We start from the raw sequence: 27429 nt of genomic DNA on the forward strand, positions 1-27429 counted from the left end.
GGCAAGAGGGGACGACAGGAGAGGAAGTAATCAAGAACACCAAGGTCTTGCTTTCAAAGCCTCCTGCACTGGATGATCAAATTAATACATTTGGTGGTTTTGGTGCAGCTCGGCCATCAGAGAACCAAACATAGGAAAGCAGCAAGCTGTATTTTATGTACAACTTGGGAAATGCCAACAGCAGTGGGAAGGGTGTGGAAGAGCAAGTACCAACAGAATAGGCAGCAGCTCACAGCAGAGCTGAGGACAGGGCAAGAAGGACAACAGCCTTTTAACAGTTTGGTTAGAAGTAAGCAGACAGCCCAGGCAGGAGGCTTTGGGCTGGACCTGGAGAGAAGTGTTCTAAGGCAGAAAACCACATACAACTGCACAGGGAAATTGCCCTCCCTTTCATAGGTTTTAATGTGGACAAATTCCCAGAAGCACATGGGGATTTATGGAAACTAAATATGAAGCCCAAGTCCCACTGACTGTCATTTTGTCTCATGTCCCCACAGAAAAAAGATTTCATGTTTTACTTCCCTTCTCTCTCCCTGCAGGAATCAAGGCAGCTGACCTAATATGAAGATTCACCTGTGAGAGGTACAAAACAGCCCGGGGAAAAGCCTTCATTTCACCAGCAGGTTCATTCACAGAGATCACGACACAGCACATAAGGGGGCCATTGTTTCTGGAATAAAATCTCCATTTGAGCTCTCTTCTTTGGCCATGATCAATGGGAGGGAATTAAAGTCTCATCCTGGGAAAAAACCCAGGTTGCTAACACTGTGTTGAAAGATCAGGTAATGGAGATGCAGAGCAAGTGTGGGCACCCACATAATCCCTTGGTGAGCTTGAGAATGCTGAAGGTAAAAGCTCCTGGTGAAAAAAGCTCCCCAAACACAGGGACATCCCTTATCATACCCTGTGAGAGACAACCAAGTCAAGGGCTAGGAGTCCTAACAGGAGATGTTGGTGTTTCACAGTCCTTTGATCCAGATTTCAGATCCCCACAGCTCCTCCCAGTGCAGGGGCATTTAAATTCTGCAGGTGCTTTGCACAGCTTTTCAGCCTCTGCATTTTGTGTCCCACAGATGCACAGAGCCAACCCCAATAATTTTGAGCCCTCTGTCCTACACAGCCCTGGGATATTCTGAGAGTACTTACCTCCCACCCATCCTCCAGGCACCTTCCCATCTTCAACAGGCATGCCAGTGGAAACCCACTGCTCTCACAACTCAGTGACAATGGGCAAGGGCTTTTTCTACCACCTGCAAAAGGATGAATGGATTTCCACCCTCCAAAGCTCATCAGACTAAATACCCACGGAGAACCAACCCTGTTTCCACCACAGCCACAGCGTCACAATGACCACCTTCCTCCCCCTCTCTGTTTCAGTCTGATGCTTTGAAACATCAACAAGAAAAGGAGCTCTTTACCTAGTAGTTCCTGGTTCAAGAAGCAATGTCTGCTGCTTGGGCAACTATGCAATGTCTTCTGCTTGGAGCATCACTGTCAGCCTCTGGGCAGACACCTATCACACTTGCCTTCATCCTCTCCCAGTCCCAAATCTCGTGTGTATTTCACTAGTCAAAGCAAACAGGAGATTAAAAGTGATTTGCTGCCCTCTCCCGAGCAAGCCCCAGTGACATATCAGTACTGTAGTGGCTCTGGAGACAGACTTTCCTTCAGTGAGCACAGCTGCTCCCCTGCAAAAGGAATTGTGCTGATGTGGCACCAAACAGCTGTGACAGGGCAGGTTAGAAGTGATCATCAGCTGTGACAGACGAGGAAGGCAGATCAGCTACACAGCCTGAACCATTCGGTATCCACAGAGGGCATTCCTGGCATTTTGGTTTCATAACTCTCAGGTTAATCTTCCTCTGTGGAAATACAAAGAAATACCTCCCAGCATATTCTGTTCTCAATAGTCAGAAACATTTCAGAGCAGAAGCAGACCATGAGATATATAAAGAAATAGGAAAAGAATTCTTGTAGATTTAAGAGGGTAATTTGAGGATGTTTTTATGGACTAAACCCACTTAAATCTTTTATGTCCTCCAGTAGAGCTCTATCCTGTCCTTCCAGGGAGCATGTAAGTTTACATAGAAAAAAAGAGTATGTAAACACACATTATCTTCAGGACAGAACTTAACCCTGCAACCTGCTGCTTTCAAGGCGCTTCCCCAAGATAACTAATCTTTTGCAGAAACTTGTTAAATTAAACTGTGCTCTCCATTAAAGCCCCCCAAAATCAGGCCTATGAACCCGAGGGAGCCTCTGTTTTCAGATGAAAATATACACATAAAAAAAAGTTAAAGCCACTTCTAAACATTTCTAAAATATTTTTTTTCCTATGTACCCTAGGACAGATGAGATGCCCCATGATGTGGAACCTACACTGCTCTCCTTGGCACTCTCTCTGGGATCCCCTCATGCTTCAGTCCTGAAGGGAAATGAGGGGTTTGGCGAAGGCCAGGTAGCCTCATATTCATGACCATGAAAAATGTCTCTTACAATTTGTAAACAATGCAACAAATCCCAGATCAGGCTGCCACCAAGGCATCCACTCAAAGCTCTCACTTGGGCACACGCACAGCACACAGCTCTGACTATGTGAGAGAGGGATGTGCTGTGCTTCTCCAGCACTTTCTTCCATACTTTCTCCAAGCACTGCCTAATCTCCAAGTGCTGCATGGAATTGGCCTGTCCCAGTGACCAATCCCTGCAGTGGGTGATAATGAGTTGCTGCCTGTGTGTACAGATATATTTTTATTGCATGCCTGAGGGTGCAGAACCTATGAAAGTGTAAGTAAAAGAACAGGGGCAGGTTCCCAAGGGTCACATGGACCCAGGCAATCTGTAAACAAGGGCCTGCAGCAATCTTGAAGCAAAACAGAACCACTATCACCATATGGTACAAGGACTGAAAAATGTGTTCTCTGTGGGATTACAAGTTACAATTCTCTAGGCTCCAAAATCAGCTTGCTTTGCTTTCAAGCCTTCTTTTTCTCTGCAAAACATGCTGAAGTCACCATTAAGATAACTGAGAAACAAGGCTTTTGGAAGAAGAAAGAAGCAGTGTGCCTTCCCCAGTGTCATCTACCAGCTGTTTGGTCCTTCACTTAGGAAATGCTGACCTGCTTTTTAGATGCTTCAGGTTTGGAGCTCTGCATCATGGAGGCTGCAAACACCTTGGTCTGGTCTCCCAGGCTTCTTTAATCTGGTAACTTTCAGAGAAAGGAACTGCTCGGAAGCATCTGAACCTTTGGCAATGCAGTTGCCTGTCCAGCAGGCCTGGCAGCCCAACCCTGCATGTCATGGGCTTGGATTGGCCTTGATACTAGAAAATTATTTGCAAAGCAGCTTAATAGCCTGTGTTTATCTTTGCCATATTTCATCGCTACTTCCCCTTTGAAGCACGTGTGCATTCTTGGACAGTGTCTCCCTTCAGAAAGAAAGCCAGTTCTCCCTTCAACGACATCCCAGCGGATCCTCCACTAGGTAGTGGAGCAAGAAACACCTGTGATATGCAGATTTCTGAGCCAGGAGAAGGCAAGATATGCAGGCTCTAGATTTATGGATTAGACATGCTGCCATGGCACACAAATCACTCTGCACTCAGTGCAATTCATTATCACAGTGCCATGGCTGGTCACATTTTTCACGGGTACAAATAATGCAAAGCCAAAAAGGCTTTTTAACTTTCATGTGCCAAGACTTAATGATGCAGAGTCAGGAGCCCTCCTGCCTGCCCAGGGAAGCAAAACCAAAGTCAGCAGTCGTTCTGTCTCTCTGGGCACACTGAGCCCTGAAGGTTTTCCAGCACCCCACAGCAGTGTTAACAGACTAAGCAGTCACAGGGCTGGGATTGTGCCTGTTCCCAGTCCAGCCTCTCCCAGCAACTGAACCTGTGTCTGTGGCACTGCCAGTACTGCCCACATGTACCAGCAACATCCTCTAACCCAGGTAAGTTCAGCTAAAAATCTGCAGGCAAACCTGGGGATTCATTCTGTCATGCCAGCACACTGCAAAGTCTTGGGTAAGCAAAGGGTCTTTTACATCTCTTGCATGTATCAACAAAGGAAAACAACAGGCATAAAATACTAAAATAACAGTATAATTGACCAACAGGAATGAGAAGGAAGGGATGAAGGGATGACAGTGGCTTCTGCTACTTCCTTACACAGCTGCATCTTGATTCTGGAGAATGGACAAGTCAGAAAATGGGATCACCATTCCCGTGGAAAGTTAGTTCCTCAGGGGTAAAAAATAATTTTAAAATACAACAGTACTTAAAAATCAGATTTGAGAGCATTTGGGCCTCATGGACCACCAATTTGGACCTCTCCACAGAGGAGGCACCTCGGTGGACCTGTGTCACTCCTTGGAGGTCATGGTGATACTGCAGGGGATACTGGTGCAAGAGTTGCATTGGGCAAAGTCCAGCATGGTGCAATCCCCAGAAGAAAAAAAATAAATCTGAGTTGGACCCTCATAATTCCTTGGGTGCCTTACTGCCACATCCAGTCAGGCTAATGCCACAGGGGTTAGTGCTGGAAGAACACGGGGCACAGCAAGGAAATGGCAGAAGGAGACCCCCAAGCTGGAGCCGCACGTCACTCACCTCAGTCAGGCTGGCCCCGGCACACACGGCACGGGGAAAGTCCATCTCAGCCATCGACGCTGCCCGTGAGGGGACCCACAGGGCTCCATCTTCCCGCCTCAGCTCCAGCCGCACCGCCGCCCCCGGGCACCTGGGGCTTTCCACTGCAACACCTGGTGCGTTTGGGGCTAGCGCAGCCCCCAGGGCTAAGCCGAGCCGAGGTGAAGCAGCCTGAGGCAGAGAAGCCCCAGGGCTCCTTTCTTCCCCTCGGGCGGCCCCGCTGAGGGCGGCTCCGTCAGCTCCTTCCCCCCTCACGGGCTCCCTCAGCGGCCTCGGGCAGCGGCCGTCGGGCCGCTAGGGGGCGCTCGGCGGCCACGGGGCAGCGTCGCCCGGCGGTCACCGCTGTCCCCTGCGCCGTGTGCCACCGCTGTCCCCTGCCCCGTGTGCCACTGCTGTCCCCTGCGCGGGGTCCCGTCAGCGCCTTCCCCTGCCCCGTGTGCCACCGCTGTCCCCTGCCCCGTGTGCCACTGCTGTCCCCTGCGCGGGGTCCCGTCAGCGCCTTCCCCTCCGCCGTGTGCCACCGCCCTCCCCTGCCCCGTGTGCCACCGCCCTCCCCTGTCCCGTGTGCCACCGCTGTCCCCTGCGCCGTGTGCCACCGCTGTCCCCTGCCCCGTGTGCCACCGCTGTCCCCTGCCCCGTGTGCCACCGCTGCCCCGTGTGCCACCGCCGTCCCCTGCCCCGTGTGCCACCGCTGTCCCGTGTGCCACCGCTGTCCCCTGCCCCGTGTGCCACCGCCCTCCCCTGCCCCGTGTGCCACCGCCGTCCCCTGCCCCGTGTGCCACCGCCCTCCCCTGTCCCGTGTGCCACCGCCCTCCCCTGCCCCGTGTGCCACCGCTGTCCCGTGTGCCACCGCCCTCCCCTGCCCCGTGTGCCACCGCCGTCCCCTGCCCCGTGTGCCACCGCCCTCCCCTGCCCCGTGTGCCACCGCCGTCCCCTGTCCCGTGTGCCACCGCTGTCCCGTGTGCCACCGCCCTCCCCTGTCCCGTGTGCCACCGCCGTCCCCTGCCCCGTGTGCCACCGCTGTCCCGTGTGCCACCGCCGTCCCCTGCCCCATGTGCCACCGCCCTCCCCTGTCCCGTGTGCCACCGCCCTCCCCTGCCCCGTGTGCCACCGCTGTCCCCTGCCCCGTGTGCCACCGCCCTCCCCTGCCCCGTGTGTCAGCGCCTTCCCCTGCCCCGTGTGCCACTGCTGTCCCCTGCCCCGTGTGCCACCGCTGTCCCCACCCGTTCGGTCACCGGCCGTCCCCTGCCCCGTGTCCCACCGCTGTCCCGTGTCCCACCGCCGTCCCACCTGTTTGGTCACTGCCCCCACCTGCCCCATCCCTTACCACCAGCTGCCCGTCACCACCACTGCCCATAGCCCCCAGGCAAAGAGCTCTTCTCGCGGTCAAGCTCTATTCAAGTGTGAACTGAGTGGGGAATGGACCCCCCATGATTTGGGTTTGGGGGCTGAGGGGCACCGGTCGTTCACCTGCTGGTCACCCCACAGCCCTGCTGCCCCAAACAAACGCCCTCTCCATTCCAGCTGCATCACAAAACAATAAGCAGCCACTGGTGGCTTTAGAAGAAACTCCCTGTTTCTCCTGGCCCATGGTGGAAGCCAGCAGCTGCCAAAGTTTAACCCTACACTGCACTCCGGTAATTTCTCCACCTGCCCTTGGGATTTGTTTTGCTTGGCACAAAATCTGAGGGTGAGGAACTCCAGGGAGAACAACAGCATGCAAGATACCCAGTGTAGAATAGGAAAAAAAAGCCATTTAGATCATCATGCATCATTATTTTATTTCAATTTTGCTTCATTTCAGAAATAATTAAGGGACACCATAAACAGCAGTAGGCACAAGTGGGGTTTGCAGTTTGAGTCTCTAAAGACCAGACCTCTCATGCCAGGTGCCATACAGGCACAGTCAAACAATTCTTGGCTTCAGGATGAATTTCTCATGAAGATTCAGGGCCCCAGTCTCACTCACTTGAAATCAGTATTAAAACTACAAGTAGATTAAAAGAAATCCAGATAAGGTAAAATGAGCGGGCTTCTTGACATTCCCTCCCTCCCCCAGAAGAACATTAGAAAAGATGCATCAAGAAAGAAGGTATTTCCTTTCCCTTTTACTTGGGAAAGCAAGGCAGGAGAAGACTAAAACACTAGTCCAAAGCTCTTAATGCAGTCTGTGGTTGCAGAAGGAAACTGTATTTCTCCATTGTCCTAGCTCAGTACTTGAACAGTTCACTGCCCACCTCTGTCCTCACCTGATCCAGCACAACCAGAAGCACCCTGGGTAATATGGCTGGAATACTGTAGGAGAGGAGGGACTGAGCACTGGAGCCCCTATGAGCTTATGAGCTGTTTGAGTCAGTTCTGGTTGCTGTAGTTCATTATTTCCTTAGTCTACCAAATCAGAACCACTTCCAGTTCAGACAAGCAGTCAAGATCGTGCTAAAGAATTTAAAGCATTGAGAAAAACACAAGATTGATTTTTCAGGAACACAGCAAGTGTCTGATCAGTTCAAGTCCTTCTTCAGACTGCAGTCAGGATTAGATGCTGTACTGAATTGTCCCCTCTGAATATCACAAACTATAGGACCTTGGCACAGCAACCCCCAAGGGGAGGATGGTCTTCTGTCTTGTGACATTAATCATCATTGTAAGGGTTTATTGAAGAAGATGGCCAAGGGTCTACCTGCTGGTCTAGTTCTCGGGTGGTGCTCCAGGCTTCAGCAGTCATTTTCCGAAATTTCTGCAGGTAGACAATGATGAAGATAACCAAGACACCCTGGAGGAAAAGGAGGATGAAGAGAGACACCTGAGAGAGGAGAGCCAGGCTGCAGTACCAGTGCTGGCATGTGGAGACAATCTCATCTTCTGTCAGGTAGGCGATGATCCGGCCCTCCAGGTGCGCCGGGGAGCTGCATCTCACATCCCTGTACAGGCTCCGGTTCTGCTGCCACTGGAGCCAGGAGCGCAAGTAGAGGATGTCACAGGTGCATTCCCAAGGGTTGCCCTGTAGGTAGACTACCTGGAGGCTCCTCAGGTTGTCAAAGAGCCCATTGGGAATAGAGGTGAGCCTGTTGGAACCGAGGTGGATGATTTCAGCCGAAGGACGGAAAGCAACGGGCAGGTTTTCTACAGTCAGGTCTTTCAACGAGCAGTCGGTAATGTTGGCGGTGCACTTGCATGGCACAGGGCATATGGGTGTCACGAGTGGGAGGAAGCTAAGGAGGGACAAGAGAATTCCACTCTTCATTTTCACCTGCAAACACTTCCCTGGTGAGACTGGATGAGGTGGAGGCCAGACAAGTAGACACCACACACTCTAGGACTGACACCACAGCCAAGGTCTTTTGTTGTTTTGTTCGGAGGATGAGTTTCTAAAGTTGGGTGGATTTGGTGTCCTTCACTGGAGACATGAGAACTCTGAAAAGAACGGAGTTAAAAGAGAGCAAATTCTTGGTCGCTCACTATAGGAGAAGGAATTTTCACAGTCTTCCAACCCTGGATTTGAGGAGGGATATGAATACATGGCTACTGGAAGGTTTAGCTGCAGCCATCAAATACATTTTCACTAGTCCTCAGAAGTGTACATGAGCTGCTTGTGTTTTCAGCACTACTGGAGTGTATTACCAGGGTAGCCAAGAAAATTTCTGTCAAGGAATCAAAAACTAGAATATGAAATTGCTCATGCCTTATCATAACTCTGGATTACACCTGTAAGCAAAGCTTTGTTCATGCAAACTGCAGGAGGAGATTCAGAAATAAATTTACTGTTACCATGAGTACAAAATAGCCTTTCCAGTCTTGAAAAGAAGTAATAAACTGCAAATTTGCTGCAGAGAGGGTGCTGACCACTGAGGATGGAGGCCAGTGGAGTTTTTTATGCTAGACCCTGCTCCAGCAGCTGAATAATCACCTGTGCTGGGAGACATGGGTCAACAAGCCTTTTTTATATTACAGTCTTGTGCCAGTGCTGTAACTTCTCCAGGAGAACAACTTACACATACCTGCAACAAGGCAGCAATTTCTGCGCTTGACAAATTGTAATTGTCAATCAATTAAAAACTAAAAAAAGAGTAGAAGGTAGCATTGTTGACTTACCAGAGTAGTTCAATCCTTGCTTTCTTGCTGGTTTTACAACACAAGAGAAAGGTCTCAAGGCAGTCCAGCCAGTGCAAGAGCGTGTGCATAGCTGCGTTCCCGGATAATCCCCTTGCAGCTGGCTGGCAAGATAAGGGTCAGGCTCATCCCAGGGACACCTCCCACATGAGGCCTTCCTACAAGTCTGCTGCATGTCAGCGGAAGCTGAGGCTTCATTGAGCAAGTCTTCCAAGAAATGGGAGCTGACAACCGCTCACAAGGACATAGTTGCTGGGAGAGATGCTGCCAGTACTGGTAACAGTGATTCTGGGCCCACAGGCTCAGCCCAATAGAAACGTCACCATGTCTCAATTGCACAACTCAAAATGCACTTCAGACTGGCAGGTGATATTACTGGTTTGTACCATACTCCCTGAGCACTGCGACCTTTAGGCTCCCATCTCATCAGGAAAACTTGGCAGAATGGTGACACCCAGCACTTTCTGGGTGCTGACCCTCAGGTTTCCCTTGAAGCAGTGGCACAAAATCTACTTATTACTGAAAGATCTGCTGATAGAAATGATTTTCTAATCCATCCATCTTTCCAGAGAAACATTCTTCAGACACTTTCATCCTCTCGTGATCATTATAGGGGTAAAATATAACTCTTGGCGTTTCACTGTCTACATCAAAATAAAACTAGTTGGATTCCCAGGATGGCCAACAGACTCGGAAAGACAGTGCTCTGAGGAGCTGCTCTTCAGGCAGCCAAGGGAGCTCACAGCTCTCAACAAGCACAGTTACTGAGAAAGACTGACCACATGCTTTATTCAGAAGCTGCATTACACAAACACTTGAACAGGTAAGTCCAAGGGTCACAACTACATTCAGGCAGAATCATGTCTTCTCATGGCCATCACATCTTCACAGACATTTCTCTACCATCAGCCTGACCAGGCATACATTACACTCCGTAGCCTAAGGCCACCAGAACTAAGTTGTGAAACTATTGCCCCATTGAATTCAACTCTGTTACCTTGTACTGTGGACATCCTAGAGAACAGAAATGATGAATGCCCTGAACGTGCTCATGTTAAGAGAACTGAGGGTGCAAAACATGGCAGAATGTGGCCCTAACCAAGGGAAACTTTTTATGCTCTAAAGAAAAAAATTAAACTTTAAATTTCTACAAAATTGGAGCAGATCATTCCAGTTCTTTCACTGTGGTGGCCAGGCAGAGTGGGAAAGAGATCTTAGGCAACAAACTAACCCCGTTTTTCCTGCAGGGCCTGCTTTCCACTTAGGAGCAGCTCGACTACTGCAGGGTAAGTTTGTTCAGCAAACTTACCTCGTCTCATGCATTTGGCACCTTGTAATAATTCACAGGCAGGTGTTCAGGGCAGGTGTGGCATGGGGCTGATCTGAGCCAGACCTGATGTGGCTCTGCATGCAGCACAGACTTGGCAATGCTCTCCTGACTACTTACAAACTGGATTTCCTGGGACTGGATCTTGGCCAGCTGACCATTGATGATTTAGACACCACTGCTAGGGGAAGCCTGCATATAGAAGAACCTTCAAGATCGTCCTGCTAGCTTCTGGAATAAACAGGCCAGAAATCCCATGCAGGAAGCCTGCCTGAAGCCTGCTCTGACTGAATTAGATAAAAGGAGAAACAGGGTCAGTTTTGCTCTCTCCTGCCCATAGTGTATCACCAATGCTGCTCAAGGGGGCTGAAAATTAAACAGAAAGAGGTTGGATTTTTTAATGTATTTATTTCACTGATCAATTCAGGTAGTAAACATTAATAATAATAACAATAATCATTTAATAAAATGGATATGTTTTAAAAGGTTTTGTTTTCTTTGTTCACAATGACAAAATGTTCAAACAGAAATTTACAAAAAAATATAATTATAATAACCCAACAGATGGACAGGAACAAAGAGCCTAGGAATGGAGCAGGGGGGTGAGGAAGGTGCATGGCAGGAGCAAGCCAGCATTAAAGCACAGCAGAGTTTGTGAGGGAGAGCAGGAAATGCCACTGCAGAGCACGAGGAGTGAAACCCCCTCCTTTGAGGGGAGGCATGCAAGGAGGCAGCAAGGACTGCACAGGCAGGACCAGCACAGCAGCGCACACAAGGAGTTCATGCCATGGATCCTGTCAGGCACAGGGGCCAAGATGTACCAACAGCCCCAGCTGCAGCTGGGATAGCTGTGGAGTGGGACACCATCCCTGCAGCCACCCACTCGGCAGGGCAAAGCTTGGCAGAGGCATGGGAATGTGCCGGGGGTGCAGGGGATTGCATGTGAGGCTGTGGAGGGTTGCATGAGGGGAGATGTTAAATTACTTTCCTATCCACACTTCTCACTGCCAGAGCCACATGGCCAAGCTCCATGTGTTCAGGAGTCTCTTCTCCACTTACTGTAAGAATTGATGTCACAGGATAACGCACTCCTTAAATAAACAGATGACACTTTCCAGGCCAGAATCTGAACCCCTGGTGTCCCCCAGAATCAGTCTCTAATCCCTTTCCAAGCAGTCTCCAAACTCTGGAACTCTGAGCAGGGAACCTCCTGCACATGATTTCAGTGGTACCACCACCCCTCTGTTGAAGCCATCTCTGGTGCCTCACTCCTGTGTGGCTTTTTCCTAACTGCAACTTGAACCATCTTTGCCAGCTGGTAGCCAAAGGCTTCAGCTCTCTGTAGAGAACAGGCTTGTGACTCTTGACTTGATGTAGGAGCCACGTGCACTGAGCTGATGGAGACTTCCCCATATGGAGGGATGGGCAGATCCACCCTCAGCAACTCTGCCTGCCTGTGACCAGTGTACCCTGTGCTCTCACCAGCACACAGCACCTCTGTGCACAGCCCAGCATGAAAGTTGTCAGCTGCTGTCTGTCCATGCTAAAGGGAAAAGGTCTCCTTTATTTTCTAGGAATGAATGAAGAAGGAAAATCTCCAAGTGGACAGGGCTCATTTGCAACAGAACATCCTCCTCACCAAGATTAGTGCAAGAAAAGAGGGGACAGATACTTCAAGATGCTTCCTGTTATACTAGCACAGAAAGAGCTGAGAATTCAGCTGTCCATCTTTTTGGAAAACCTGGAGGAAGCTCCTGTTTCAGTCTACTCCACTGCTCAAGTAAGCACATCATGCAAAGAAAGGCTATACTTCCTCTTAGGTGCCTTGGTCCTTCATGTTATTGAAGTCAAGCTGAAGCCTTCTGCTCTCCCAGCACCTGGCACTGCCACTTATGAGCCCAAAATAGGGGAGCATGAAAAAAAAACCCAAACATTGTTGAACACTGGTCTTGCCCAGCTTGCACAGTTCTGTCAAAGGGCTTCCATCCTTACTTTGTCCTTCCACATGGTGCCAGGGTCTCTCCCCCGCCCCTACAGCCCATGCTGTGGCTAAGCAGAGGCTCTGTACAGTGAATAACTGGAACCAGCCAACCTACTCACCACCTGGACAAACCCTGACCAGGACTCTAAAGCCCCATGGAGGAATCAGACAAATGCAGTGCCTAGTAACAGAATCTAGGGCCTGGCTATTCCTGGCCAACACTGTGCTTCCTACCCAGGGAGATCTACTGGGGAGAGCCAGAGATGGAGGAGCAGATACAAAAGGGGAAAGGGGACAGAGGAATCAGCCAAGGAGCAGAAGGGCCCAGCCCATGGTTGCACTCCCTGGAGTCAGAAGGAAGAGCCAAGTGTCTCTCCCTCCAACAGCCCTGACTCCTCTGAGTGTGGCAGTGTTGCTGGCGAGCCCTGCCCTGTCAGGCATATCACACTCCAGGGCTCTGCTCTGGCTGGACTCAAGTTAAAAATACTGCAGGAAGCAAGAACAGGAGAGGAGCTGCTGCCCAAAGAGTGCTTTTATCTCTGCCCAGCAGACCCACCAGCCTTCCCAGCACTAGGACAGGAAGAGCCAAGGAATAAGGAGGGGGAGAAGAGCTGAGTGCCCGGGGGAAGGGCCAGGGAGCAAGAGTCAAGCCTGCTCAGCCCCATGCAGTGACAGTCCTGCACCTGCCAGGCTGAGCCAACACCTGCCCACACAGGCTGCCTGCAGATCTCGGGTACAGGCCTACAAAAACTGCCCCTTTCCCCAGGAGAAGCTCGGAGCCAGCAATGTGCTCGTGGGACTGCAAAGCCCGGGGGTAGGGGACAGGTCTGCATTTGGGGTTAGATTTCAGCCCTAGTGTTTCTACCCCCTCCAAAGCAGTCTTGGCCAAGCACTCTAAATGCCACAGTGTTTTTCAGAGCAGACACTGAAGACACACTGCAGCTGACGACCAGAGCTGAACCATGAAACACCCTCACCCAGCTGCTGCAGGGCCTTGGGGTTCCTCTACCAGCCCGCTGTGGAAGGAAACCATGGCAGGGAAGGTGCTCACTCCCATCACCTCCTTGCAGGCAATAGTCAACAACTCAGCCTCTCTGCCAGAAAGATGTAACTGAGAGCAGTTTTCTTCTAACCAACCTTGAGGCACTCTGTCTCTTGCTGCTCAGTGCAAACATCCTGGAGTTTTCTTGATAGGAAGAACAAAACCAACCAACGAAACAAAAAACCCATAAAAACCTGGACAGGATACCAGGCAATCATCAGGACTCCTGAGCACGTCAGTGCACAGAGAAACCGCCAGCCCCATTTCTCTGGGCCAGCACTGTCCCCAGGCTGAGAAGCCCGAGCAGCGCAGGTCAAACTCACAGGAGGGTATGGCTGCCTTTACAATGCTCATGCTGGCCCCAGACAAGGAAAACAGGGATGGGGGCACAGCACCTCAGTTGGGAGTAAACACCTACGTGCATTGACACAGATACTGTTTAAGTTCGTACACCAGAGAAACCAGGACTTTAAATACCAGAGCATTCCCAAACAAGAGTACATAGGAAAGGGGGACCTTTTTCTTTTCTTTTTTTTAGGATGCCTTAGAGACTTCCCAGGCTAGTTTCTTTAAAAAAAAAAAAAAAAAAGAAGAAATTAAAGAATAATTATTACAAAAGAAATACACATCAGTAAACTGTTAAGTGAACAGCCTTCTCCACAATCCAGCTGGTCGAAAAGCCAGCACTGCTGCTAATAAATTAGAGGGTGCGGGTGCAGCTCTTGCCCACAAGTCTCAATACAACAGGAAACGTTTTCTAAATGTTCACAGCTCTTGCCAGGTCTCAGATGGTCACTGGGGGATTCCCTCTGCCCTCCGGGTACCTGCCTCTCACTGATCCTGCATCTGCTGCTGCATCTTCTGCAGCATCTCTTGCATCCGCCGTAACTGCAGGAGATACAGAAGAGAGAGTCAGAAAGGGACCAGGGGATACAAACTGGGGCAGCCCCTTGGAGCTGACAAGGGGATCTCTCAGAGAGTATTAACTCCTGCCTGAGCACAGAAGCACCTGTGTCTGGGGTGGAATGGAGCTATGTTTCCCTGACAGAGGAAGCCACAGGTTTCATACCCTGTCCTCCACCCCAGGAGCCCACAATGGTGGGACACAGGAGTGGGAAGCCTCAGGACTGCCTCTATGGGGCAACCCTGGAGAAACTCCTTGGATTCCAGCTCTAACACCCAGGAGGCACAGGCAGAACTGGTACTCACCTCCTCATCCTTCATCTTTATCAGCTTCTCTGTCTCAGTGTCCGGTGTTGGGAGAGGCAGGATAGGAATGGGGCTTTCTATCCTGTTGTCCTGAGTCAGCTTACTAGAGAAATGGAGAGAGGGGGGAAGAGCAATCAGTCATGGTTCAGGATGGCTGGCTTTGGTGTCACCACACAATGACTGTCACTGCCCATAGTAGACCCACCAGCAGTGCTGCATCAAACACCCAACCAGGTGGAGGGGCCAAGGGGCAATCCAGTTCAGCCTGTGGCATGCCCTTGGATGGAGAACGAGACCTCCTGTTCAGGAGGTGGGAGGCATGAGACAGGCACAGCACAGCAGCATTGCTCTGAGGGCTGGGGTGCCCATGACTGCAGGTAGGGGACACAGGAAGGAGGCAATTTTCTTCCAAAAAACAAGAGTTCTCAGTATATGAGGAAGTAATGTTAGTAGCCAAAGAAGTCAGGGCTGAAACTGAAACTACAAAATGCTCCTTGCAGGTGTTCACCACTTGGAGTCACCATTGGCTCATTATTGAGACAATTCTAGCCTTGGAGCTTAGGATCTCCTACCAAAATGACTCTCTAGAAATGGCCCTGTGCTGGTTTTATGAAACTTGCTCACTGGCAAGGAACTAATCATGGCGTGAGAAACAGTACCAAGCTGAAGCTTCCTCTAAGCTTAGCAACCACTTTTTCACTGTGCTCTTCTTTTAATAGACACAGAGCCCCACTTAAATAGCAGCTGTGACACTGCTCACCCAGCTCTAGCATTTAACATAGTTATTTTGGGACTCCATATACTTGCTGCTGAAAAAAACAGGCTTGTCTGCTATGCAAAAGTACTCGGACACACTGTCTGTCAGGAGGATGTGCCAACCTGCACGTCAGCACACATGCAGGACTGCTCCTTGCTGAAGCACAGCCATTCTGCTCTGCAACGTGGCAGCACAGAGCTACCCAGCCAGGGCTGGCAGGAAGTGAAGGGAATGGTTCACAATAGAGGAGCCAAGTCCTACCAAACCCAAATTTTTTCACCAGTATCTCAGTCATGGGAAGGAGAAGGAAAAATAGAAGTCTCAAATGAGAAGCCTGTGAGTGTTCACTCCTCTGTTTTCTGATCATTCTAACTAAAACCACAGCGCGTCAAATGCAAAGGGAAGACAATGCAGAGAAGTCTTTGGAGATGTGTTGTCTTACTAATTGCCTGGGCCCTGTTGTCTGAGAAACAGCAGCATCCCAAGGGTCATGCTGTTATTTAGACATAACTGCAGACCACAGAATGCATTCCTCTTTGGCAATGCACACAGCTATCACTCACCAGAGAGATGGTTTATCCCGTTTTATTAGGCTGGATGTATTTAATCCACCGCTACAAACAGCTCTTCAAAAGAATCTCCAGGCCTAATTCTCTATATCTGCATGGGGAATCCTCAGACTGGAATGTGGATTCTCAAAAGCATTTCCACCTTGGGTTCAGGCTGTGGGAAACATGCTTGGATTTGCTATTTTAGTTCCCAGTGCCATTCCTGAGGCTGCAGCCCAGCAAGTCTCCAGCACATCCACAGCCTCCTCACCAATGAGCTGTTGTGAGAGCAACCCCAGCTCCACAGAGAGCGAGAGACCCCTTCCACCAGAGGTGGGGACCCACCTGGTCATTTGCTGGATGCACTGAGCTCGATAGTTCTCATAGTGGACATCGCAAGTGACGTCCTTCAGGTCGTGCATGTGTGTCCGGATCAGCATGTTCCGCAGCTTCACAAAGTCGCAGTGTGCCTGGTTTTCCACTGGAAGCAACAACGGGAGAGTGCTTGGGTATCACACCTCACCACGCCTCTCCAGGGAGCCCCATCTCAGCTCCTGGACTAAAACCCCACCTCAGGGCTCTTTCCTCATCCTCCCCTGCCACTGCCCTGGCACACGCCTTGATGGTGCTCTGCACTTCTCAACACTGAGGCCAGGCTGCCGAAGGCACTGTGTTCCCAGGACTTTATCTCTGTAAAAGGATTCATTAAGCACATACAGCAGAGCCCTGAGAGAGGATCCCATGTATATGGGATGTCACTGTTATAACCACAGTGAGCACAGCTGGTGCTGGAGGTAAATTGCTTGTCTCATCAGAATTTAGGACTTATCAAAAGGCCCCTGTAGACAACATCAGCCCCTGAGGGGCAAAGCCAAGAGCAGGCAATGGAGAGCTGAAAGAGCTGCTGTTGCCATGGGGAGCCTGGCTCCAGACAGCGCTGTGGGAAGCACTGTGCTGCTGTGATGATCTCCATTTGCCTCTCTGCAGGGCTGGGGAAAACCAGCTATATCAGGCACGGGGATTCACAAAGTTGATCCTACTGCCAAATGCCAGCATCCCGACAGGCACAGGCCCCTCTGGAGCCATCGAGGGAGCAGAGCCAACAGCTGGGCAGCCCAAGCAGTCAGCACCAGCCCATGAGTACAAACACAAGCTTTTGGGATCTAAAGCTGCAAGGTCTTAAAGCAGCAAACCAGCAAGGGCAAATCAGCAACAGCAGCAAAAGCCATTCCAGGGTTATTCTGCCTAAGGGCTTTAAGAAATTTCTCCCTTTAGAAAGGAAGAAAGTTGGAGACAAACATTGTGCATCAGCACAGCCTCCAGCCCAGCAATTCCAGCACTTACAGGAGCAGCAGCAGAGGAGGGAGTGCATGAGGGTTTATGATTGTTTGGCTGAGGGCAACAGCTTCTCCCCAGAAAATAAATGGGCAATACCCAGCCTCCCCCACTTAATAAGAAGCCATGTCCTAGTGCACATTAAAGCTCAGGCATTCTTCCATTCACACTGGAACCTCTCTTCCTCAGTCTGCAATGGAAGGGTTATTGATATACTCCCAGTAACAGACCTCCTGAACCAGTCCCGGTGCCTCTGTCTCTACCCTATCTTGTCCCCTGCCATGTGCCAAAGGTGGCACAGACAGTCCCAGCTCTCCCCTGCCATCCTTGTTGGAAATGCCTGTCTGTCCTTGCCCCATCCCTGCCTGCCCCTCCTCACAGTGCTCCCAGGCTCCATGCTTACCTTCCACAATGCCCCAGGGGTAGAGCCGTCCACGGACCCGCTGGCCTTTCGCCTCCACCACAGTGTTACTGCCGATGACGGCAAAGGGAGCACTCTCCTGGAACGAGAGGCACCGCTGAGCCCAGCTCAGCCCAGCCTGCCCACAGATCCCTTCTCCGGGAGCCAAGCTCAGGCATAGCAGAACAGCAGGAGGAAGGTGCTGGTAGGAAAGGCACAGGGACATCCACACGTGCCACAGAGCAGGGCACCACAACCCAGTTGCAGAGAAAAGCCTAAGGCACTGGGATCTACAGGCAGCCTAGGTCCCAGCCTGACCTCAGCTGTCCTGAGGGAAGCTGTGTCTCTGCAAGATGCCTGCATCCCTTTATTAAGGGGAAGATCTACAAGGAAGCCAGAGCAAAGAGGCTGGGACACCAAGCAATTCAGAGAATGTAGGCCAAGAGCAGGAATGTACAGGCTGTGCTCCACTCTGCTCAGAAGGGAGTCAAAGCACAATGCCCCCCTCTGACGGGAGAAACAAGGCCGTACTGCATGCATACACAGGCTTGGGAGGCAGTCAGGACTGGGCTGCTAGGCCTCCAGATATGCCTGTACGATCATGTCGTGTCCCCCAATGCAACTAATGTGTCACAGTGGTGCCTAATCCCTCACAAATCTCTCCTCCTTGCTGATGGCACCACTCAGAAACAGGTGCTCAGAACTGCTGTCCAACCCAGCTTTCGTCTTAAACACACAAGCTGGGGCAGATGGAGGAAAGACTGACACTGCCTGGAGGGAGAGCAGAAGGGCCATGTGTTCATGCCACACTTGACTTCATGGCACCAGCAAGGACATCAGCACCTTCTCCAGGCCATCTACCACACGAGCCAAGGCTGTTCCCTGGGTAGCAGTAGCACAGGCCTTCAGCACAAGCAGGGCAGCTCTGGGTCGTTCTGGACTGACCCACATACCCATGAGCCTGATGTCGCAGATCCTGCTGAGCAGATTCCTTACCTTCAGCTCTCTGTCTTGCTGCTTGAACTCCTCATCTTCATCAGAGTCACACTCAGGAAACTGGTACACTTTAATGCCAAATTTGTCGATCTCTTCCCGGATCTGTGTCCATGCAAGACAAAACCAAAAGGACGTAAAACTGAACAATACAGAAATACTGGGTTTATTCTGTTTGTGCTACCATGGTTTGCTATAGTCTACAGATGGCAAAAGGATTCGATGTTTCTTCTAGAGTCACCCTCTCTGCTGACTTCCCTTCTCACAGCAGAGCATGGCTGAAACTGTATGTGCAGAATATATATATACACACAAACACGCTGTACAGACACATAAATACATATATATCTATCTCCCCTCCCTCCTCAGCCCATCCCTGCCACTACATCAGGTATAACTCTGTAGAGAAAGAGCACCTCACCCTCTCTTTTAGCTTCCGGATCTCGGAGGGGATCAGGCAGTCGGCTTTGGCAATCAGGGGCACAATGTTGACCTTCTCATGCAGAGCCTTCATGAACTCAACATCCACAGGCCTCAGCCTGCAGCAGGGATGAGGGACACTGTTAGCAAAGACACACTGGGCAGCTCTCCCTCCAGCCTCTCTCACCCACCCAACACAAAGGGAAAAGAACAGCACTGTCACAAGAGCCTGCAGCAGCACTGGGACAGCCCTCAGCTAGGGCCGTACCCTCAGGAAAGCTGTGTCCAATTTTAGCTGCTGAGTGTCTCATTCAGACACAAGCTGGGTATTTGCTCCCTTGCAGGCCAAATACTGCCCAGGCCACAGCCTGGGGTCTCCCTCCAGCTGTCCTGGCAGCCAACACAGCCCCTTTAGCTGCTCCAGGCTAGGCTGACACATGAGCCAGCAAGGGGCAGGGACTGAAGGCAGCTTAAAACTCCCTTTCCTACACATCAGTCTGGCTTAGCTTGATAGGAACATACAAGTCTGAGTGACATTATTTCTCCTGATTTTCAAATCAGGCTGTAAGGCCTGAGGGAGATCTGCTCTGCCTGCTCACAGGCAGTCTGTCCTGCCAGTGATGGGAAGGGGGTGCTGTGATGCTTAGCAGAGGGAGAACATCCAGACAGCTCCTCTCCTGTGCCAACAGCCCTGGCAGTGTACAAGCTGCTACAGAGCAATCCTGGGGCACAAGGGTCTTCCCTCTGGCCTGAGTCATGCCCCAGGCTTGGAGTGTGGGCTCTCACCCGTGCCCAAAGGGAGAGATGAAGTAGAGGCAGCAATGCACTCTGTTGTCCTGGATGTTCTTCCGGTTTAGGCCACTCTCATCACGGAAATACTGTTCAAACTGCTGGTCAATGTAGTCAGTGATGGGCTTCCAGCTGGGAAGAGCAATTCAATCAAAACAAAATCATCAGTAGTGTCTCCTGTCTCCTAATGACTGTGAAGTCAAGGACAAAAAGGAAGGCAGCAGTGCCCTGCTCACCATTCAGTGTTGTTAACAGCATCTCCAAAGCCTGGTGTGTCCACTATGGTCAGCTTCAGCTTGACACCTTTCTCCTCAATGTCCACTGTGTGCTTGATGATCTCCACTGTCTGGTTGATCCTCTCTTTGAACAGGAGCACATGAATTAAAGCCAGGCAGTAATGCTGGGGGATCTCCACTGCACCCATGACCAGCCAGCTCCCCCTTATCTCTGGCACAGGGAGTAACACAGGTTTAAAAAACCCCAGATCATGCTCTAAGGAGTCTCAAGGGGGTGGTACTGCAGGAGGCCAGCAGACAGACTCCAAGAAGATATACAAATCACTGAAGTGCCAGTAGCCCAGCTGTTCTGAACATTTTGTCCGATCACTGGGGAAGGGGAATTCCTATCATACTCCAGCATCCAAGAACAAAAGACAAATTTCAATATCCCATCCCAAAGGGCTAGTGCTGCTCTGCAGCCTCATCTTCCCTTCAAAGGGCAGAAGAGACCTACACCCAAACCCTTTTTGTTCAATACTAGTGCCTTTGCAGACACAAAGGAGAGCAGAGACACAAACAAGAGGGCTGGGTTCCAGCCAAGCTCGTAGCTGCTGCTGAAGCAAGGAACCAAAGTACTAGTCCTTAGGACAGTCCCTTTCACCCCACTTTGCCCCCAACTTACCCTCTGCATTGAGGAGCTTTCTGTCTTTGTAGAGGTCTGTCAGGAACAGGCTATTCACCAGCGTGGATTTGCCCAGACCCGACTCTCCTAATTGACAGAGCACAAAGGGGAGGAGGAAAAAGCAAGCAACATGACCCACTAATTGACTTACAAATGAAACTCTGAACAAGGCTTTGAATCCTGAGCCAGAGGAAGTGAGAGAGATGAGCTGTCAGGAGCTGTGTATTGGCACTACATTTTTCCAGCAGTGGAAAGATTTTTGCTGCAAGATGTCTCAATCCTTGTACAAATGCGATCTCCCAGCTCCCCCATTCTCCCTCTCTTTCCCTTGGTCCTTGTTTGGCCCTGCCTTTACCACTCAGGGTGGTCACTGTTGAAGGTAAAGCTTGCTTGAGAGGGTTACAAGGGGTAAGGAGGGGCCCATTCCTCCTGGGAGAACTGCCACAGGCTGGGGAGCAAAGCAAGGCCTGACACAAGGACCAGAACAGAGTGATGAGAGGATCCACGGTGCTATGGGAGCACCTGAGGGAAGTGAGGAGAGCTGGTTCCCTCCACATATCCACCATGTGGCCCAGACACCTTCATTCACGGGCAGCCTCACCTGCAACCATCAGGGTGAAGTCGAAACCCTTCTTCACAGATTTCCGGTGGACCTGGTTCGGCAGAGTGGCAAAGCCCACGTACTGCTTCTCATGGTCCTGCAGGGCAGAGGTGGATGGCAGCAGGTCAGGGTGTGCCACCCCTTCTGCTTGAGCTTCACACAGTGACAGGGAGTTGGACTCAAAAAGCCCCTGGAGCAGAGCCAAGCTCTGGAGAACAGGCCAGTCCCTGCCCTCACAGCAGTGCAGGGCGAGGCATACACCTCCTCTGGGCTCAGGGACTTGGCCCTTCCCACAGGTGTGCACAAAGGGACATCTCCCAGCAACAGCCCTGCTTGGCTGCTCTCCCAGCAGCTTCCCAGCACAGAGAGCACAAGGGAAAAGGCACATCCCACCAATCCCACCAGAAAGCACATCCAGGGCTGCTGCTGACAGATAACCTTCTTAACTCTTTGCTTCTTCTGCACAGTCACAGGCTCCCTTCACAACAGGGTCACCAAATGCCACCTCTCCCCAGGTCATTTCCACACCCCTCCCTCCAGAGGCACGTGTGCTACATGATGGAGAGCTCTGTAATTAGCACCCTGGGGCTTGCACTGTCCTGAGCCATGTCTAGAGAAAGATACAGTGGCTCAGCTTCTGCTTGACCTGAGAGGGGATTATTTCTTGCTGTGTCACAGCCACTCCTGGCTGAATAAGAGGAAATCCTGAGTAATCTCTTGTGTTATTTCTGAAGAGACCAAAGTTCGAGGAGCATGGGAAGTGGAAGGATGTGGAAATACTGATAACAGAACTAAGATGATTTTGGTGAGAGTATTACATTTAGTATTACTGGAGTGTTACCTACCGCCCAACCACCTCCCCAGACACAGCCTCTTGTCACTGAGCATTCTCTGACAGCACAAAATCCACAGGCACCCCACAAGCATGGCACATGCTCTGTACAAGCAACAAATGCCTGAGCTAGAGACATGATAGAGTTTGCTTTTCAACATCGCTGGATATAATTATACCACTGGGATTCACACCGCAGACATATCCACGGAGCCAGGAGTTCCTCAAAACTGGCCCTAGCTCCTATTCCATGGATGTCTTCAAGCACATGACTCTCCTCATCCATTCTCCAGGCACAGTAGGGAACACCTCTGTTCATAAGTTTAACTATCTCCATTCCTGAGCCGCACACTCAAAGAAATACAAAGTATGATCCAGGGTGTCGAGCTTAGGGCAATGCTGACTTGCACCTATTTCCACACTGCAGGTGGGCAAGGTTGCTCCCAAGCGGGTCTCTACAGTTACTTGTCCACCTGTGTGAGAATCCCTGGGCATCCTCAGTCAGACTGCAAAGTTCCACTGGGGACATTGAGCAGGAAAGACAGAGAGTCTCCTCCTCTCAATTTATGGCTGCTCTGGAGCTGCCCGCTGAGATGGAAGAGATGTGGCTGACAGCCATTGTGGCCCAAGGATTCTGTTCTTTAGCACTGTCACTACCTTCCAGCAACTGAGGTTTGGTTTGGATCTGAAACTTGGGTCATTTTAGCCCTGAATGACCATGGTTCTGATCTCCCTCACCTCCCATAGCTGAAGCAATGTTGTTTCACCACCCCACAGTCCAGAAAGGCAGGAAGAGACAGAGAAAATGAAGTTAGAGAAATGGGAAGAACTAGAGAGTGCCCAAAGTGCTCCACTGGCAGCTGGAATGACTGATCTAAAAGGCAGTGACATCCCTGGCAGAGCGCAGCGAGCAGCAGTGAGACCCCCGGGTGATAAGTGGCAGCAAAGCAATGCCTGCTTGGGGGACATCACAAACTGCCACCCAAAGGGCTCAGTAAAGGGCAATGAGGTGTGCAAAGCAGAGTGAGAAACGTGATAATGGCAAGGTCACAAAAACAAGGAAGAAAAGACTGCTTCCAGCCTCTGTCCCTCAGTACCAGAGCTGTCTCCCAGCTGCTTCACTTCCTGGTAAAACACATCCATGAGCACAGCCAAAGTGGAGACATAACAGCCAACATCTCACAGCAAAATGTCCAGTGTTTCCCAGAAAGCACCACAAAACATACAGCATACTTCACTTTTGTGCTTCTCCTGCCCTGATCTTTACCAGACTTTGGAAAGAGAAGGATCACCTGCTCTCTCCAGTGACTTGATGTGTGAAATAGTACTAGTAATGTGCTAATGAAACCATAGCTGAGGCGTGGGGTGTGTTTCTCTTGTTTTGTTTGGTTTTTAACCTAGATGACTAAGGGCTGACAGTGGAGACACTGGGGAGCTGCGCTCTGGTGCAACTCCACTTACTTCTGCCAGGTGTAACTGGCTGAACCTGATCTCTCATTTCTGCTCAGCCCAACCAAGAGAGCGTGGATTTGCTGTACCTCTGGTTGCCTCCCCATAGCTCCGTGGAATCACGATATCCAAAATGAGCAAATCCCAGCTGGTGCAGGACACTGCCCTTTACCCATGACTCATGCAGTCATTTCCCTCGCAGAAAGGAAGGTCAGTGCTGAGTGCAATACCAACAGAAGAGCTTCCCTCACTATGGGAGGCAGCCAGACCTGTGAGGGGAAAAACCCTGTCCCCAGCCATGTCTCCCTTTGACGAGCCATGGACACACTGCAGAGCGCTGTCAAGGGTGAAGGCAAGAGATGCAAGTGGGACTTGTGAGGAGGGATCCCCTTCTTATAAGAGCCTTCTCTCAGGAGCGGTAGCATGGTCTCTGCACCAGCCTTGATTCATGGTTCTTCACGTTTGCTTTGAGACAGTCAACGTGTGCCCCTATCCCAGCCAAATTTGGACACTATAACAGGCACGTACCACCACCTCTGCCAGCATGGCAACATCAACATGGCCCTTAAGGGGCCCAAGTAGCCTCCTGAGCCTGGTGTGTGCCTTACTCAAAGCTCTGTACCACTCACCACCTCCAGGTACTATCTGGAGAGCAACCGTGCACGGGGTGGAGAGGCCTGGGAGGGCTATTGACAGAGACAGGCAGTTTTCTGGGTTATGAAAAGCTAAAATCCATTAATTAGATGAGAGGCTTGAATGGAGGGAGTTCCTAAATGTATCACAGCCCCCTCCCCATGCTCTTAACCCTACAAGCCAGGTCCCATCACGCTGACAGAAGCCAGGACAGCTGGTTCCTGCACTGCACTTCCCTTGTCAGCTCCAGCTGTCGGGAAAGGGCCTCAGCCAGCCAAGCCAGCGGCACTCTGGCACAAGGAGCCCCTCTCCCACCGCCTGCTCCATGCTGCTGCCTTTGTTCCCGCCGGCATCCCGCTACCACGTGCCTGGGAACGTGCCCCACACACCACCACTGAGGCCACCAAGAGCTGTGGCCAATCTCTGGGACCCTGTCACAAACCAAAGCACCCCAGGCCAAGCAAAACACACCCGTACTCTCCTTTGGCACATGCTTGCTGGTTCACCAGACATTACAGCAACATGTCACATCCTCACATCCCCTAATACCCAGCTGAGGCAGCCAGGGCTCCCTGGCAGCCAGTGCTCTCCCTGGGAGTTCAAGCCAAGCAACAAAGCCCTGGGTGGGTTCAAGCCCTGTTCCTGCTGGGGGCATAGAAACATTCAGGATCTGTGGCACAGAGGAGAAGCTACCCTGGTATTGAGGCATTCACAGGGCTGTCTGTACCTCCAAGGCAGAGTACAGCCTCCATCACTCCTGTCCTTCCCAATTCTCTCCTCACATCTCTGGTGGATGTGATGTTTAAACCAACCCAGATCTCACGTGACTTCATCATTCAGCCTGGGGATAAAAGGGGCCTTGCTGGGTATTTTCAAAAGGGCTAAAATTAAACATCATGAGACCAAAGTAAATTTGAAGAACAGTCCCTATCAAGGTCTGGAGCAAACCCCAGAAATGATGAAGCTGTGCTAGGACCCTGGCGCCTCTGCTTCTTCAGGGGGAAGGGGCCCTCTCGGTGTCACAGCATTCAGCACAAGCCATCCAGCTCCCTCCCAGGCAGCCCTTCCTCCAGCCTTTCCCCTGCGGCCAGGCACGGCCGGCCGCCACATCCGCGTCTGCACGAACCAGCACAGCCCAGCCCTGGAGGAGAGGCAGACCCTTTGCTTCCTTTCATTGCAGAAAGCTGCATAAATTCATAACACAAACAGCCCCCGAGGCATCTGCCACTGACATCTGCTCCTCGGGCCTGGGGTTGAGCACAGGAGTATCGGCAAAACCACTCGCCCACCAGCATTTGCTGAAGAGAAGGAACCCGGCCAGCAAAGCACAGCATTAACACATTGTTAATTACCACAAATCGGACTGCGTGTGGGCACACATAGCGCTGGCTCCTGCCCTGAGCCCCCCCAAGCACGCACACGCCATTCAGCCAGGGAATCACTGCATCGCATAACCGCACAAAAGCGTCGCGCATCTCCCAGCTGCCCACCGCGCCTCTCGGCCCTGCGCCCGCGGGGGCTGCTCCCCTCCTTTCTGTGCCCCCCGTCCCTCCCTTACCGGCGTCTTTCCGCTCCTCTGCTCCTCAGAGGTCTCATCTTGTGCTGCGCGCGTCTTCTCGGGCACCATCCTCCCCCCTCCTGTCCCCGCTGCTCCCCGGCTCGCGCAGTGCTATAAATACATCCCTGTACCTTCAGCTTGCCTGGGTGGCTTCGCTGTGCCTGCGTCCGGGGAGACAGCAGCCGCTCCACTAACCGCTCCTGAATAATGATCGAATCCATAACCGCGGCTGGCAGGACGGACGGACAGCCACCGCGGGCCAAAGGAAAAAACCCCAACCCATGTGTTCCCTCCCAGCCTTCGCTAAATCCATGCGGCAGCCCCCCCCGCCTACGCGTGCACACACACGCAGGGCTGGCTCGGCTCGCCTCGGTGCCGAGGCGAGGCGAGGAGGAGAGCCGAGGAGAGGCGAGGAAAGGCGAGCAGGCTCCCAGGCAGCTGCCCGGGATTTCCTGCCTCCGCCTGTGCCGCGGGAGGAGCCTGCCAGCGAGGACAGGACAAAGGCCACCGCGGCCGCAGGCCAGAGGCGATGTCTCTCGCCCCGCCAGTGTCCCGTGGAGAGGCTGTGCACGTACCGGATGCTGTCCCTGAGTCTGACTCCGCGTGACAGATGGGCCTATTCAGCTGAAGGATTTCTTATATATCCTGCCTGACGCAGCAGAGACAAAGGTTTGCTGGAGAAAACCTGCTCTCAGCAAAAATGTGCTGCTTCTGGCTGTGTGGGTGAAGGTCTCAAGGGTCCGCAAAGCCCCCCAAAAGCAGGGTTTAAATATAACCCCCAGGTCCTAGTCCTGGTTGACGTGGATCTGTCTCCACGTGGAGCAAGCTGATCTGCTGTCTAGTCCAGGCTCTACTGCAGCCTCATCTCTGAATCCGATTGGAATAGCAGCAGATGCATTCTGGATCTTACAGCAACCATTCAAGCTCTGAAGATGTTTCAGAATAAGGAAGTATCTGTGTGTTCATTAAGCAGACAAACCCAGCCCAGCAACAGCCCTTCACACCAAAAAAGTTGTTCAAATCTCAAGTCTGGGTTCCAAGCCTTTCTATGAAATATGCCTTCTAGCTCTTCTGTGCAGCCACAGAAACTGAACAGGAATTTATATAAAACAGACAAAAGCTGCTAATTTCATATAATCACACCATTCCAGAAACTGGGGGGTTAATACCACAGCATGTATAATGAAGTGACAGGAGATGACAGCACTGGTGGTGCTGGAGGAACCTGTCCCTTGCCCCACAGGTTCCTGAGCAGCTTTCTGCTCACCAATGGGAAGGACACAGGCTGCAGCCATACTCCTGCCTCGCTCTCAGCCAGAGTTCCTCCTGCTTCTCTGGGATCTGCAGGGCTCCAGCAGTGGCTCCACAGGGTGCCAGACCAGCAGGGCCTGCCCTGGTCACCTTGGGCCACAGCCCAAGGACTCCAAGTCTGACTGACACCAGGTTCTGTTATAAGGTACTGAGTCACTATAAGGTCCAGTGGCCTGAAGTCTGGGAGCAGCTGTGAGTGTGGAAAGGTACGAAGAGGGGAAAAAACCCCAATGTTTTACCTATGCTGCCCTCCTACAAGCTGATAGGTGATGTCAGAAGTTGCAGGCACGAGGTCCTAAAGGCTGATGAAAATAAATGCAGGAGAACTGGGAAACACTCCCAGAGCAGGAAAACTTTCGCCATACAACAGCTGTCATACCACATGCGTGAAACCCTTCTCCAAACCACCCTGCTCCACCAGCAGCATCCTTAATTACACCCAGTGAGTTTTGTTCCCAGTTGTTCCTGTGTGTAGTAGTCAAGCAGAAGGCCTGGACTGAGATCCAGGTGTGGCAGGAATTGCCACTGCTCAGAGCACGTCTCTGTTTGGCAGCTCTGCTCTCACTCTGGAGCATTGCTCCATTCCCCA

General features: G+C 51.5%; 2 protein-coding genes across 5 annotated transcripts in view; both read right to left on the reverse strand.

Annotated features, from left to right (window-relative positions):
* Positions 1–6400: 6400 nt before the first annotated feature.
* Positions 6401–9260, reverse strand: GP1BB (glycoprotein Ib platelet subunit beta). The gene is made up of 2 exons (XM_069030608.1): positions 8738–9260; positions 6401–8059 (listed from the first exon to the last, which is right to left on the reverse strand). The coding sequence occupies exon 2, from the start codon at positions 7887–7889 to the stop codon at positions 7278–7280; it is 612 nt and encodes a 203-aa protein (XP_068886709.1). The 5' UTR covers positions 7890–8059; positions 8738–9260; the 3' UTR covers positions 6401–7277.
* Positions 9261–10470: 1210 nt separating this feature from the next.
* SEPTIN5 (septin 5) overlaps positions 10471–27429 on the reverse strand; it is a 42603-nt gene continuing 25644 nt past the window's right edge. For 2 of the 4 annotated variants that reach the window (XM_069030607.1, XM_069030605.1), the window contains exons 2-11: positions 21058–21154; positions 20457–20543; positions 19793–19916; positions 19554–19688; positions 18769–18886; positions 18351–18452; positions 17358–17454; positions 15965–16100; positions 14315–14417; positions 10471–13993 (exon numbers count right to left, since the gene is read on the reverse strand). In XM_069030607.1, the coding sequence (XP_068886708.1) occupies positions 13937–13993; positions 14315–14417; positions 15965–16100; positions 17358–17454; positions 18351–18452; positions 18769–18886; positions 19554–19688; positions 19793–19916; positions 20457–20543; positions 21058–21067 (969 nt within the window). In that variant the 5' untranslated portion in view covers positions 21068–21154 and the 3' untranslated portion in view covers positions 10471–13936. Of the gene's footprint in view, positions 13994–14314; positions 14418–15964; positions 16101–17357; positions 17455–18350; positions 18453–18768; positions 18887–19553; positions 19689–19792; positions 19917–20456; positions 20544–21057; positions 21155–25529; positions 25634–25660; positions 26011–27429 lie in introns of those variants that run through there. The other 2 variants (XM_069030606.1, XM_069030604.1) reach the window with 2 other exon arrangements.

Source organism: Aphelocoma coerulescens, chromosome 15, assembly GCF_041296385.1.
Source record: "Aphelocoma coerulescens isolate FSJ_1873_10779 chromosome 15, UR_Acoe_1.0, whole genome shotgun sequence".
Classification (NCBI taxonomy): domain Eukaryota; kingdom Metazoa; phylum Chordata; class Aves; order Passeriformes; family Corvidae; genus Aphelocoma; species Aphelocoma coerulescens.